Here is a 13,064-nt window from a genome sequence, read left to right on the forward strand (position 1 = left end):
AACTGTTTGTTTGCTAGTTTTCACGTTACCGGAAGCATAAAATATGACCCGGAAGTCAAAGCTACAACCGAGCAGGAGAAGAAGAAATCGAAGCGGCGTTTATGTTGAATTGACGCCGTTTAATTTTTCTTCCACGTGTAGGTCTTATGTCTTAATATGGTGCTGCACTTTCCTTGTAAAAATGTTTTATATGCCTGCCTTATAGATGTGGCAGTTGTGATTTGCGCCTGACCGTAAGACTGCATTTATTGTGGTTAGGCTAATGCTAAGTGCCGCCGTGTGTGCTGTTTTTGTCCTGTTCCGTTCATTTTGCCCTTATATCATTCTTAATTATTTAGTCCAATACTTATTATAATTAATAATCTTTTGATTTCGGTGTGAGTTCCTCGTTATTGGGTTAAGACCGTAGCGTTGCAGAGGTCAATTAACAGGGTCTAAAACTGATTTCACGTTGTACAGCTTTCTGACAGAATATGTCCATACATGCTTAAAACAACTACTCAAAATGTATCTTTGCTTGCTTTTAACTTTGTGAGTATCCGTGTTTTGCTTGGCAGAAGCACTTGGGGAAGAGAAAAACTGAATAAAAATGTCAGACGACGAGGATTTTGCTCCGGTGGTTAAAAGGAGTCGGCTTTTCTACGGAAGCCTGGAGGAGAAGGAGCGAGAGCGGCTGAGATCCGAGGCGACAAGTGGTTCAACAGGAAGCAGTGCAGTAAAGGTTGGCATTGAGGCCGGACATATCAACATTTCTTCAGGTTAGTTCAGTATTGTCTACTGTTAAATATATGTGTGTAAAGTACAGCCGTGTGAGAGTGTGTATCCCATGATGCTTAAACAGGGGAGACTCTGGAATTGGAAGAGCGTGTCAGCGAAAGGCAGCAGGAAGCGCTCGCTGCCTTCGAGCGTCGTCGAAGAGCCAGGCAGATAACCGTCTCTACAGATGATGCCGAGGTGAAAGCTGGGCTCCGAGCACTTGGAGAGCCAATCACATTGTTTGGAGAGGGCCCGGCTGACCGGCGGGAGAGGTGAGCTGCAAATAGGTTTAACCTCGTTTCCTTTTTTATCATGTTTTATTATGATTCTTCAAAGTTGTGCTGATTGGGAACTAAACATGTACAATGACATGGACCATCCACTGAGTTTAAAACCTGGTTAACTTTGTTGCCATATTTTTTTGGGACGACAGATTGCGAACCGTTCTGTCTGTCGTTGGGCCTGATGCTCTGAAGAAGTCAAGGAGAGATGAAGAGAGAGCCAAACGGGCCCACGAAGAGGTCAACACACACCTAAACATGCATAAACATACTGTCCATATAATGTTTGTGAGTTCGGGGGAAAGAACGGAACCTTTAAACTTCTCTAACTGACCAATGACAGTGCCAACAGACATGGTACCACGAAGGCACCGCCTCTCTGAAGGAAGCTCGGATCTGGCTGGCCAAATACTCTCTGCCACGGTGAGGGGTGAAGACGACACCCAGTCCCAGATCTTTTCCTCTGTCCCTGTCTCAGTGAGGACAAGCTCAGACTGGTTTGATTCTCTGCCTTCTGAGTTTGTCCTCTGATTGGTCCGACAGGGCTGTGAAGCGGCTGGAGACTGCGCGAGGTCAGAAAGACCTCGTCGAGGCAACCAAGGTTGTCCGACAACAAGAACTTCACAAAAGTCTGAGGGTAAGATGGCGAACTGAAAGATTTGTCATATGTGGTGGGGAAAAAATGATTCCATTTTCAATTTATCAGATTTTTGTGTTGATACCAACAGCTTCCTTCTCTCTTTTTCAGAATCTAAACAACTTTTGCAGTCAGATCGGTGATTCTCGACCAATCAGCTTCTGCCACTTCAGCCCAGACTCCAAGATGCTGGCCACGGCCTCCTGGTAACACAACCACCCAGTTAGCATTGGCTACGCTAACGCTGGCCTTTCAGCTGCTGGCTCTTTGTGCCGATAGCACACAAGTTCAACTCCATATCGGTGTTTCAGTGAGGGTGATGTGAACATGCCAACCCCGTCTTTACAGGAGTGGTCTGTGTAAGCTGTGGTCTGTCCCTGACTGCAGCCTGATCCGTACACTCAGAGGTGGGCGATGCTGTCAACGATTTTGATCATTTGTTGTATTCTGGTTATACTTTTGGCCGTCATCCACATTTGTAACCAGATATTTTAGCAAGGAGTTTTCTGTTACCTCATATTTCAACATTGATAAAGTATCAGCTGTCTTATAATCTTGATTCATATTAAACTGAATGAGCCTTTAATGAGCCTCTTCCTGCTTGTCTGCAGGACACAACACCAACGTGGGAGCCGTTGTCTTCCGTCCACAGGCCGGAATCTCCCTCGACCACTCGGACGTCAACCTGGCATCATGTGCTGCTGATGGATCGGTGAAGCTCTGGAGCCTCGACAGGTAGAAGATGAGAAGCAAGGAAGTGGTGAAAGAGGCAAAGAAACACACAAGTGGCTTCATCAATTGTTGTCTCTTCCCGGTTGCCATAGCGACGAGCCGGTGGCAGATATTGAGGGACACACTGAACGAGTGTCACGAGTGACCTGGCATCCTTCCGGGAGATTTTTGGGAACGACCTGGTAAAGTCCTCAGGCAGGTTCTGTGGAACGCTACACACAAACGCACAATATACACATACGTTTATCTGCAGTTACGACAATTCCTGGCGTTTGTGGGACCTGGAGGTTCAAGAGGAGATCCTCCATCAGGAAGGTCACAGTAAAGGAGTCCATGATATCCACTTCCACCCCGACGGATCTCTGGCTGCCACTGGGTAAAACGCGCCACGCCGCTCACTGTAGCAGTTAGCAGTGTCGCTATGGTTGCTGTTAGTTCCTGTATTATTGTGCCCATTTGGCATTAGTCTCTCTTGATTGGATGACACATCAGCTCCGTCTCTCCTCTCTTGTCCGATCAGAGGGCTGGATTCCTTTGGCCGTGTTTGGGATCTTCGGACAGGACGTTGTGTGGTTTTCCTGGAGGGACACCTGAAGGAGCTTTACAGTGTGAACTTCTCCCCCAACGGGTCAGCCAATCACACACACGCATGTAGCACACGGCCGAGCGGAAATCAGCTAAATGAAATAACAGTCACAGAAAATCAGCGCTCTACAGTTCGTAGGTGCTTTTAAGGTTGGAATGTGAGTGTCAATGCTACATTATGAAGCAAATTCAAGACGTGAGTGTTTAAAAACAAAAAAAACAATTGGATTTTAAACTATTCTCAGATAAATCGGTTTTAATATCGTTTTCATGAATCCAATGCTTTTGTGTCTCCGTTCTCAGGTATCACCTGGCAACCGGAAGCGGCGATAACTCCTGTAAGGTTTGGGAGTTGAGGAACAGGAAGTGTCTTTACACGATCCCCGCCCACCAGAACCTTCTGTCTGCCGTCCGCTTCCAGCGTAAATAGCCCTCATTTATTTCACCCCTTCAGAAATAACCACGGTGTCATATTTCTAAAGTGGTGCTCATTTGCGTACAGCCACAGACGGACACTTCCTGTTGACTGGAGCATATGACAACACGGCAAAGGTTTGGAGTCACCCGGGCTGGACGCCGTTGAAGACGCTGGCAGGACACGAGGGGAAGGTGATGGGCATTGACGTGTCCCCCGATGGAAAGCTGATCGCCACCAGCTCCTATGACCGAACCTTTAAACTCTGGGTCTCCGAGTGACGGGCAGCAGGCTGTTTTTTATTTTTGTTAATTCAGATTTATGTTTGCTGCTGAAAATCTGCAGATTCCATTTTCTGATGTAATTGTTGAAACCTTTTATAAATAAAGAATCAGAACTTAACAGTGGAAATCGATCAATGTATCTGATTTTTAACTCAACGGTGAAAAAACACAATACAAAAAATACAAAACATCAAAGTAAAGCACTTTTAGCATATGACAGCAAACACAGCGACTGGTCAAACGATGCCCGTAGCTCCGCCCACCCTCCTTCCAAACGGGATGAGAGGCGGAGCAAGGCTTCCATGGCAACGGGGTCCTGTGACAACACCCGGAGGTGAAGCTGAAAGCAGAAAAGAGTGTAAATTTATCCAAAAAAAAAAAAAAAGTAACTGCTGCAGCGTGACGTCACCTTCAGGAAAAGCGCCAGGTAACCGTGAGCCAGATCAAAGTCCCGCCCACTTGCCAACATGCTGTCAATCATTTGGATAAAAGCCAGCAGAAGGCTGCTGGATCCACCGCCCTCTGGAGCCAGACTGGTGAGCTCGATGGAGACGGCCGATGGTCCAGAATCCTTCAGGAGACGTAGCGGAACATCGACTGCAGGGTTGAATTTTAGGTTCGTGAGGAACAAAAGACATTAGATGTTTATTTTGAACTTACATTTTTATTTCAAATACTCACATGACCCAGACTGGAGCGATGACTCAAGAGCAGAACTGAACTTTGACCTCTCAGCCACTGAACCCAAGCTCACCACCTTCGACTGAAGCAGCAACATCATCATCATCATCATCATCCTGCAACATGAAACTGACTGAGACAAAAACTGTACTTTGTTTTTCTCCTCCGTCTCCGATGGGGCTGCAAATTGAGGAGTCAGACCAGGAACTGTCGGCAAGAAGAAAGGTGCAGCGGCTGGAGCAGCAGGGGGCGCTACGGGTTTATTTCTCCTCTGCAAATTCAAACGTTTGTTCATTGGCAACACCAGTAATGATGCACATTGTGGCGTTAAGCTGTCGAATTACTAACAAAGCTGCGATGAAGGTGCGCGCCCGTTTCCCACGTCTTTGATTAAACCTGTGTGGGAGGGGCTTCCTGCTGATTTGCATGATGTCACCCAGACTCACCTTGATCACGTCCAGATGCAGCAGACTTTTCCATCGAGACTCCGGCAGCAGCGACAGAGTCACAAGCTCCGCCCCCAACTGTTCAGCTGACTGGTAAGCGTCGTCGACCTCCTCTGGCGTGACTTCCTGCTCCGACTCCTCCGCCGTCACGCCCGGCAGCGTCGTCTCTGTGGGTTGGTAGTCAGCTGGGAGGGGGCGGAGACTAACGGGCCCACATAAACTCTTATTGGTCCTGAGGAGAAAAGATCCCATCAAACGGATCAGTGAAGGATCATCTCAGATGATCTGACGGGCGACAGTCACAGGACGGTTACTGACCAGAGGCATATGCCCAGACTGTCGACATGAGTTGTGGCCAGGAAGTCTCCAGTTGGCGACATTGACACACCCATTGGTGCCATGGCAACGAGGAAACAGTCGACGAGACTGCAAGTAAAAGAATTCCAACCGGATCAGAACGGAGTCAAACTGTTTGCCATAGAATCTCTGCAGGATTGCGTCACTCTTACCTTCCAGAGGGCAGATCCCATGTGCGAATAGTGCAATCCATCGCCACGGTAACCAGCCACCGGCCATCAGGGCTGAAAGTCTGAAGAAGAACGGACATCTAATTTGGTCATTTCTCTCATCAGCAGTTTGTCAGCATCCACTTAGGTCCAGTGACCCACCATGTCATTGACGTTGCCATGGTGACCTGTAAATTTCCTGACGACCCGTCTGGTTTCTGTGTCGACCACCAGCAACGTGAAATCATCCAATGCTAACGCCAACATCCCACTGGAAGCAACAAAACAAATCTGTCAAGCACCCATCCCGGCGTCCAAAGGTGGCGTCCGTGTCCGGAGCCTCATGTTGTCCCGGTGGTCACCTCTCCCGGTGTAGCTTCATCTGAGCCGGAGCGGCATTCAGCTTCAGCTGCTCCTCTTGTTTTTTGGTCTTGAAGCACCAGAACTTGAGCAACCAATCAGAGCCTAAGGTGAAGGTCAGCTGGTTCAAGCCGTCGACGGCGACTCCTCGGACCACCCCGCTGTGGGCTGGGAAAAAAATATTTTAGTGACAACTGGAAACGCAACAGGAACTAACCACACGCGAGGAAAGGTTTAATTTACCTTTCTCATCACCATAGCAACCGCGGTGCAAGCCAGACTGCATATTGTAGACGTCAACACGGCCACACGAAGAGCCAATGACGGCAAAGTTGCCACAGGAAGTGATGTCAACAGCCTTTGAACACAAACAGGAGGTTATATGACCTTAAAAGAGGGAGGGGGCGGAGCCAAGAAGTCGCATTTAACAACAACTTTACAGTAGCGACGCCGTCCCTGCGAGTAACTGGGGGCTGCAGCTGGTGAGCTCCCATGGTGCACCTCTGGTAATTCCATGTGGTAGCTAGCAAGCGACCACGGTGACAGGCGACAATCCCGTCCCAGTCTGACTGACGAGCCGAAGCTGTCCAAAGAGAGCGATCACAGACACATAATCAATATTTCGTGTTGATCTCGACCTTTTTCTGGAGAATTCCGTGTGACTTTAGCTTGTGTCCCACCAGAGGTGAACGCTGTGATGGCGGGAAGGCGGAGCTCCTCATAGAACAGCCCCTTCTTCTTGTTCTTTTCCTTCTTCTTGTTGATAGACCCTGAACCAAAGCCGACAGTCACAGATTAAAGAAACGTGTCTCCTGTCAGCAGCAGTTTCCTTACATTAAATCACACAGATTAATTCTGATTGTTCACTGACCGTGACCGAGATTCTTATTGAAACGCTCGTGGACGGTAGAGAATGACTGTAGCGTCCCATCCTGACCTGAATAACAAAACACTTTAAATTACACTTTGATGACATTATAATCTCCCCTGATGTTCAAACAATAATAAAATCTGCATTAAAATTCTCTAATTGCATAGCAGTAATTTATATACCTGCACTGAGGAGGTTTTTTCCATCATTGCCATGGTGATGGATGGTAGTGGGAGGGGCACTGTGGCCCTGCCGACTTCGAAGTAATCTGGCCCCGCCCCCTTCCTGGTCAAATATCCATATCTGGAATAACACACGTTTAACACGGTAAACATGCGACGATTAAGAAAAAGCTGAAACATCCTTGAAAAACAGAACTGTGGGAATAATAAAGCGCTGACAGAATGCGTCAGGAACGTTTTTATTAAGTGGATTACAGGTGATTTACCTTGATGGCGTTGTCGGCTCCAGTTGTGATCAGCAGCGGCTCTCCGTGCAGAAAGGTTGCCGCGGCAACAGCTGTGCTGTGGGCATGTCTCTGCTGTGTGACAATCTGACGGCGTTCCAGATCCCAGAAAGCGATGTGACCCTGAGGACTGCCAGACGCCACAATAGGAGGACCATCTGAAGGAGAGCGAGAGACACTGACAACGCATGTATGTGGGGGAGAGAGAGAGAGAGACACCGCCTGCCGCCCGTACCTGTCCTGAAAGCGAGTGAGCTGATTGGTCCCCAGTCTTGTTTGAAACTCATCAACGTCTCATCCAATCGGATGTTGTGAATGATGATACGTCCCGTTGCCGTACCAACGCCGACCACATCTACAGCAGGGCTCTGGAACATTTTAAATATACAAAGTGACAAGATCTGTTCCAGGAAGCATTCAGGCGACCGTGACAGTAACGATGGCTGCAGTTTATTTCTGATGTATCTGGAATGATGCTCTTCGTGTCTCCGAGTTTGTTCCTGACCTGCTGCAGAACAGTGACCGCTGCCGACCAGCCAGGGAACGAAAACAACAATTTACTGAAATGACACGAGAAAAATGAACAGCGATCAGTGAAGCCGCTCAACCTCTGTTACGCTAAGGGATTGAATCAACCTCAGCACGTTCCTGAGATCGTTAGGATCACAGAAATGTAACACATGAAGAGGCTTCACACCATCCTCAACATACATCCTCATAAGCTAACCTCGTTTTGATGTTCCAAAGCTGCAGAGCACCCTGGGAGCTTCCAAGCAGCACCTTATTAAGGTAGGTGCTTGGATGCATCATAGCCGACACATCAAAGGAGGAAGGGTTAAATTCCAGCCGCAAGTAAATGTCTGAGACACAGAACAGGAGGTGGGTAAGAGCAAAGCTAGTATAAAGAGTAAGAATGCAGGTCCTGCATCCTCACCTCCTCCTTGGACATCCCAGACAATGACATCACCCCCACTGTCAGCAGAGACCAAATGATCCCCCAGAGGAAGCAGCAGACGCACGTCATGTTTGTGTTCTTGGTAGCGCATCACCACCTGGCACGAGAGGAACCCGGGTCAGTACACTCGTTAACATATCACCCACCTGGAATGAAAACCATGAGATGGACTCAGACACATCGGTTGCCTATAATGTTCTCCACCTCTTTGTTTCTGGCAAAGGCGCTGATGAGTTTTCCAGCAGCAGCAAACACCAACATCCGATCAGCTGCCAAATAGCTTATGTCTTCTGGAAGGCTGTTACCTTGGTGACCATCACATTACAGACAATAGAAGCAAAAACAGAGAAAAACAGTTAAAAAATTGACTTTTGTCAACAATGTCATTTCAAATTGTGTTGCATTATGGATAAAGACCCCGTAATTGCCCATGTGCTCCAAATGACCATTACATAAATAAAAATGCAGTTTCCTGAAAGCTGATTAGTGTTGTGCATCGTGATTCCCAACAGCTCCGTGAAAAACACGAGAAAAGAAATACTCACTGACAGCAACAATCCCCAGTCTATTCACCTGCAATTGATCAATGCGTCATTCGTCAATACAGCGACAATAGCATCAAGGATTCTTCACCAAAAATGATTCTCTTACACAATGATTAATATGGCTAAATGTACTTACGTTGTAGGTGTGGAAACATTTGCCGACCGCTGTCACCAGGTAAAACTCCCGGTGCTTCTGATGGAACCTGACCGCGTGGGGCACGTGGTTAGAATAAAGCCCCAAAACCCGAAAAGCAGAGAACAACGAACTCCCACCGCCCGCAAGACTGCGGCCATCGGGCATGACTGCTAACGATGTGTGATATTAGTGGATAAAACCGAAAAACAACAAGTACAGAGAGCGCAGACACGAAGTTGGAAAGGGAAGAAGCAACAGAGGGGGTCAGGGAAATGCGTCCGACTGGAAGCAACAGTGAGCAGTACGATGGTTCCGCCTGGAGAACTCAAGTAAATTAGGCAAAACTACGGAAGCGCGTTGCAGACAAACAACCAAAAAAGAAACGAAACAAACAAAAAACAACCATGACGTGATTTTTTTGTCGTTTCAATGTGCTTTCAAAAACAAAAAAACATAGTGCTTATTCTGAATAGGTTACTTAGTGTAAAAGATGCACATTATAATAGAAAATGGAATAGTTCAAAATAAGCCAGCAAGTAGATTTATGATGTATGTAAACATATATATTTTATTTATACATTAGAAGCATAATTCAACAACAAACCACTGACAAATAACAGTAAAGGAAAAACCAGTATTTGAGCAGGACTTCAGCTCATATTAGGATTTAATTTCAAATGAAACCTTCGGACAGTGCTAACAGCGAACATTTTTACATACACAAGTGCAGTGTTTTTTTTGTTGATTTTTAAAAATAAAACACTATGTACACTGTTCAAGCCAATTTCCCCAGTACAGGCATTTATTTTTTAATTTAAAATCAACTTTTATTTCTCTATCATTACACATTTAACTTTAATCCTACATTTGTTTTAATTACATACAGCTCTCTTATCTTCACATCTTTATACAAACAAGTTTTTGTGACTTAATGCCAACTCACAAACACACATAAATTGTGATCGAAATGCAGTGGCATAATCTGAATCTGTTGTAACTGAACAAAAAAACCTTTATCACGAGTTCATGCTGGAGGTACGCCAACAAAAATGTATGACAACAGGAAGCGACAAACCTTTCACAAGTGACATGAATCTGAGACGGGCTGCAGTTTAAAGCCTGCAGTGGTTACACCCAACGAAAGGCAGGCTTAGCTTTAAACCCTTCAAATGAAAAATGCTGGATGACTCCTGGTCCTTTGCATTCAGAGCTGTCCAGTATGAAGGTTTTAAAAAGAAAAAGCTAGACCAACTGTGGATTTGTTCTGTTTACCTACACTCAAGTCACATTAGCAAAAATGGTGCTGAATGTTTCTGGCCACTGATGTGAAAAGTCAGTAATCCACTAAGTTGGTTGCTATGGTGTCTGTTGGTGGCTTTATAAAGACATTTCAGTGCTTTTGGAGTTTCAAAATGATTTTGTTTTTTGTAGTTTGGCCATTCAGCTGTCACACTCATCCTTAATGGCAAACATTTTTCATGGAGACGATAGTTTTCAGCTGTTTATATAAATGTGGACATAATGGTAACCTCTTGGTGCATCAGCTCATTGGCGTTGAATCATTGGGTGCTTTTTCTCCTAAGACTACAGGGTTTCCATGGAAACGGCCTCTACCTGCACCGTCCCTCCAGGAGCAGCAGCTTCAGCACTGTCCTGGTGGCGGCCAGTAGCGCTCCATGCAGCGTGTACTGCACCGCAAGCGCACCAAAGCCTCGGTAAAATCCGGCCACACCCTCCTTGCGGCGGATGGAGTGGACGCAGTCGGAGAATCTGTCGTACTGAGTGTTGACGGGAAGAACCAGCGGGCTGCTGCCATTTCCCACAGCGACAGCTCCATCTGTCGCGTCGATGATGGTGCGCGTGCCCTGTAAGCCGAGGCGGTGAAACGCCGTCTCTAATGGAAACAGTAACACGTCAGCCACCAGAGACCCGGCCCAGACTGCTACCAGCTCAGGAAAATAGGTGTCTAAGGGGTTGTTGGGGTCCGTCTTCTGCTTCCTACTCATCTGATGCAGCCACAACACCACCCGCTGGATGGAAGAGGCAATGGCGTAGCGCAGAATGGCGTGCAGGGCGGCGGGAAGTACCAGAGAGCTCAGAGGAAGAAGGCGGCGGCTGTGAGGAGCCCCAACACCCAACACACGCGTCAGACCTTCGAGGATGCAATCCAGCAGGCCAGAGGACGAGTCGTCACGGACGATGTCACTCTGAGGGGAAACAGTCATGTTCGCTGAGACTTTTGGACGCAATTAAAAGACACATAAAAGAGTTGACTTGTGATTAATAATCCATGCTGACCTGCACAGTCTCGACGAGGCTCGCACAGTAAAATGGAAGAGCAACGACAGCCGTTAATCTGCAAGTGAGAGAGCGCCAGAAAGAAATTAAGTCTAAACTCAATGGAAATGATATCAATAATCGAGTGAAGATCAATAATCAGTCCAGACGTCAGCACAGAAACTAGAAGGATGATTAATGGTTGAGTCGGCAGCAGAAGTGAACTGACCCTTTGAGCAGCAAATGTCCAGCCAGCTGTTTCCAGGTCCACCGATGTGGAAGCTCTCTGCACGCACAACAACACTCAGTTACACTGCAGCTCTCCTGGAACACTCCAGTACAGTGAGCAGAGAGGGCGGTTACCGTGGTAATGGTGTGACCTCACTGATGATGCTCTCAGCTCCAAGCGTGATGCCGTGAACGATGAAGGTGCTGCCCATCCCCTTCCACAAAGCCTTGACGCCCTAAACAACAAACGAGCGATACCTGATTGGCTGATACTCAATTTTACCCAACACAAATGGAGAATTTTACCATTTAATAAATATTTTGGTCTGAAAGGTGACCTGAACAACACCAGCATTAAAACAAATGTCAGAAAAATAAATCCGTTTTTAATTTGAAACTCTCTGATTAAATTTGAGCAAAATGTTGCTTCTGATACAGAATAATTTTTGTTGAAGTTGTGTTTTCAGGTACCTGAACCTTGGTGATGGCGTACATGACGTTGACGGCACTGAATGGAGTCAGGTGGTAAGTGCGGGCGTGGTAGTTTACCTGGAACATATTTATAAAATAACCATTTGGTCATATATAATGACAAAGAAAAGCAGGTTAGCAGGGGGAGATCATTATTGATCCTCAATGTCTGAGGAGAAGCCTTGACATGGATTCAACACTACTATGGGCTAAATAACGGACAACCTGCATCATATATCGATCAGAAAATGAATAAGGCAAAACAATACCTGACACTGTCTGCGGAAGACGATGCAGGGGTGAGCCAGGACATTCTCCGTGAAGAGACTGCAGGTGGACAAAAGCTTGGTTTTAAGTATTAACTCTCGATGTTTTTAAGTCAGTAATTGCTGAGCTTCCCTCCCTGAGACAGGCTGGCATTCATGACAACAGACACCAACAAGAATGTCCACTTTAAGTGGACATTTAATGAATTCCAGTTTGCTAGTTCTGCCCAGCCACATAACAGGGGTTCCCCACAACAACGCACCTAAAGTGAACTCTCACGTCTCAAAATACACCTGTACGAGAAATATTCTTCTTGAATAATACTTTTACAAAAGGGATCCGACCTGACAAGTCCAATTCCAAACCCCGTAAAACGATTCAGCTGTTCTGCAAGAAAAAGAAGAAAAAACATGATATAGACTCTCGTCCTTAGACTCTTATTCCGCCGTTAATTACATTAACACTGCTTCTACATCATCCTTATCTATGATTAGCTTGCCATCTTCACTACATTCACTCAGCGGCCCTACCGACAGGAGGGACCCCGGGCGGCGGAGCATCCCACCCGCCCGGAGCTGCGGCACCGGCAGGCTCTCCCAGCGACTCTTCCCACTGAGGAGTCCGATCTCCGGTGTGAAGGTTGCGGCTACCCGGTATGTCTGGCGGCGTGGTCACCCAGTGTTGGTGCTGCAGGTCCGCCTGTCCGGCGCTCCTTAACGGGTAGCCAGATCCGTATATCGGGTCATCTCGGCCGCGGTAGCCGAGCCCATCAAAACTGTCCGGCCGCCTGAAGGCCATCGTTGTGTCGATGACTGAATAAACGGCGCAAAAAGACTGACTGATATCTGATCAATGGGCAGGAATAATTATTCACCTGAGAGCATCTGAATACCTGTAAAAGTGGCCACGCGCTTAAAAGGAGGAGTTTTGTCCTGATTCACTTGACCTGCAGCAAAACATCAACCTGTCTTCCGGCTCCCGGAAGTTCTTATTCACTTCCGGCGCGTTGCTTCCATCTAGCGGCCGGCGGGAGAACTGCGTGTTTCTACCGGTTGTATTGGTGCAAATTTTAAACGATTTCTGCCGTCATAGTCTTTCAAAAATATGTATTTTTTTTGCAGTGTAACCAAACCCTGTTCATGTTTTGAACAGTCTGCATCAAAAA

General features: G+C 46.8%; 3 protein-coding genes across 4 annotated transcripts; 1 reads left to right on the forward strand and 2 right to left on the reverse strand.

The window, feature by feature from the left end:
• Positions 1-20: 20 nt before the first annotated feature.
• Positions 21-3,817, forward strand: prpf4 (PRP4 pre-mRNA processing factor 4 homolog (yeast)). Of its 2 annotated transcripts, none has more exons than XM_057019065.1 (14): positions 21-137; positions 558-758; positions 842-1,028; positions 1,190-1,277; positions 1,381-1,460; positions 1,581-1,674; positions 1,786-1,880; positions 2,023-2,081; positions 2,286-2,409; positions 2,499-2,588; positions 2,660-2,782; positions 2,927-3,034; positions 3,295-3,413; positions 3,494-3,817. In XM_057019065.1, the coding sequence occupies exons 2-14, from the start codon at positions 590-592 to the stop codon at positions 3,685-3,687; spliced, it is 1,530 nt and encodes a 509-aa protein (XP_056875045.1). In that variant the 5' UTR covers positions 21-137; positions 558-589; the 3' UTR covers positions 3,688-3,817. The 2 variants fall into 2 exon arrangements, with proteins under 2 accessions (XP_056875045.1, XP_056875046.1); XM_057019066.1 differs by having other exon boundaries at positions 1,390-1,460.
• On the reverse strand, positions 3,818-8,949 carry wdr36 (WD repeat domain 36). Its single transcript, XM_057019057.1, has 22 exons — positions 8,657-8,949; positions 8,521-8,548; positions 8,180-8,280; positions 7,955-8,072; positions 7,748-7,880; positions 7,526-7,580; positions 7,256-7,388; positions 7,003-7,178; positions 6,737-6,857; positions 6,555-6,620; positions 6,364-6,453; positions 6,124-6,266; positions 5,927-6,041; positions 5,686-5,851; positions 5,486-5,594; positions 5,327-5,406; positions 5,136-5,243; positions 4,818-5,049; positions 4,523-4,642; positions 4,372-4,453; positions 4,100-4,287; positions 3,818-4,030 (listed from the first exon to the last, which is right to left on the reverse strand). The coding sequence occupies exons 1-22, from the start codon at positions 8,819-8,821 to the stop codon at positions 3,881-3,883; spliced, it is 2,679 nt and encodes an 892-aa protein (XP_056875037.1). The 5' UTR covers positions 8,822-8,949; the 3' UTR covers positions 3,818-3,880.
• A 248-nt stretch (positions 8,950-9,197) lies between these two features.
• slc25a46 (solute carrier family 25 member 46) lies at positions 9,198-12,917 on the reverse strand. Its single transcript, XM_057019545.1, has 9 exons — positions 12,792-12,917; positions 12,430-12,711; positions 12,244-12,286; positions 11,902-11,959; positions 11,633-11,710; positions 11,297-11,397; positions 11,163-11,219; positions 10,955-11,012; positions 9,198-10,863 (listed from the first exon to the last, which is right to left on the reverse strand). Exons 2-9 carry the CDS (start codon positions 12,695-12,697, stop codon positions 10,267-10,269), a joined length of 1,260 nt encoding a protein of 419 aa, XP_056875525.1. The 5' UTR covers positions 12,698-12,711; positions 12,792-12,917; the 3' UTR covers positions 9,198-10,266.
• Between the last annotated feature and the right edge of the window lie 147 nt (positions 12,918-13,064).

Source organism: Takifugu flavidus, chromosome 20 (genome assembly GCF_003711565.1).
Source record: "Takifugu flavidus isolate HTHZ2018 chromosome 20, ASM371156v2, whole genome shotgun sequence".
Taxonomy (NCBI): Eukaryota; Metazoa; Chordata; class Actinopteri; order Tetraodontiformes; family Tetraodontidae; genus Takifugu; species Takifugu flavidus.

Bases quoted from the DNA above. Each gene is read 5' to 3' on its own strand.
- slc25a46 (XM_057019545.1), bottom strand. From the start codon at position 12,697: ATGGCCTTCAGGCGGCCGGACAGTTTTGATGGGCTCGGCTACCGCGGC. The intron at 11,398-11,632 runs GTACCTGAAAAC...TTTGTTGTTTAG, and splicing joins ACGCCATCACCAAGGTTCAG to GGCGTCAAGGCTTTGTGGAA. The intron at 10,864-10,954 runs GTCAGCATGGAT...GTTTCCCCTCAG, and splicing joins GCCTCGTCGAGACTGTGCAG to AGTGACATCGTCCGTGACGA.
- prpf4 (XM_057019065.1), top strand. From the start codon at position 590: ATGTCAGACGACGAGGATTTTGCTCCGGTGGTTAAAAGGAGTCGGCTT. The intron at 2,082-2,285 runs GTGGGCGATGCT...GCTTGTCTGCAG, and splicing joins CCTGATCCGTACACTCAGAG to GACACAACACCAACGTGGGA. The intron at 2,783-2,926 runs GTAAAACGCGCC...TTGTCCGATCAG, and splicing joins GGATCTCTGGCTGCCACTGG to AGGGCTGGATTCCTTTGGCC.
- wdr36 (XM_057019057.1), bottom strand. From the start codon at position 8,821: ATGCCCGATGGCCGCAGTCTTGCGGGCGGTGGGAGTTCGTTGTTCTCT. The intron at 8,281-8,520 runs GTGAGTATTTCT...ATGGTCACCAAG, and splicing joins ACTGGGGATTGTTGCTGTCA to GTAACAGCCTTCCAGAAGAC. The intron at 7,581-7,747 runs GTTAGCTTATGA...GTGTCATTTCAG, and splicing joins CTTTGGAACATCAAAACGAG to TAAATTGTTGTTTTCGTTCC.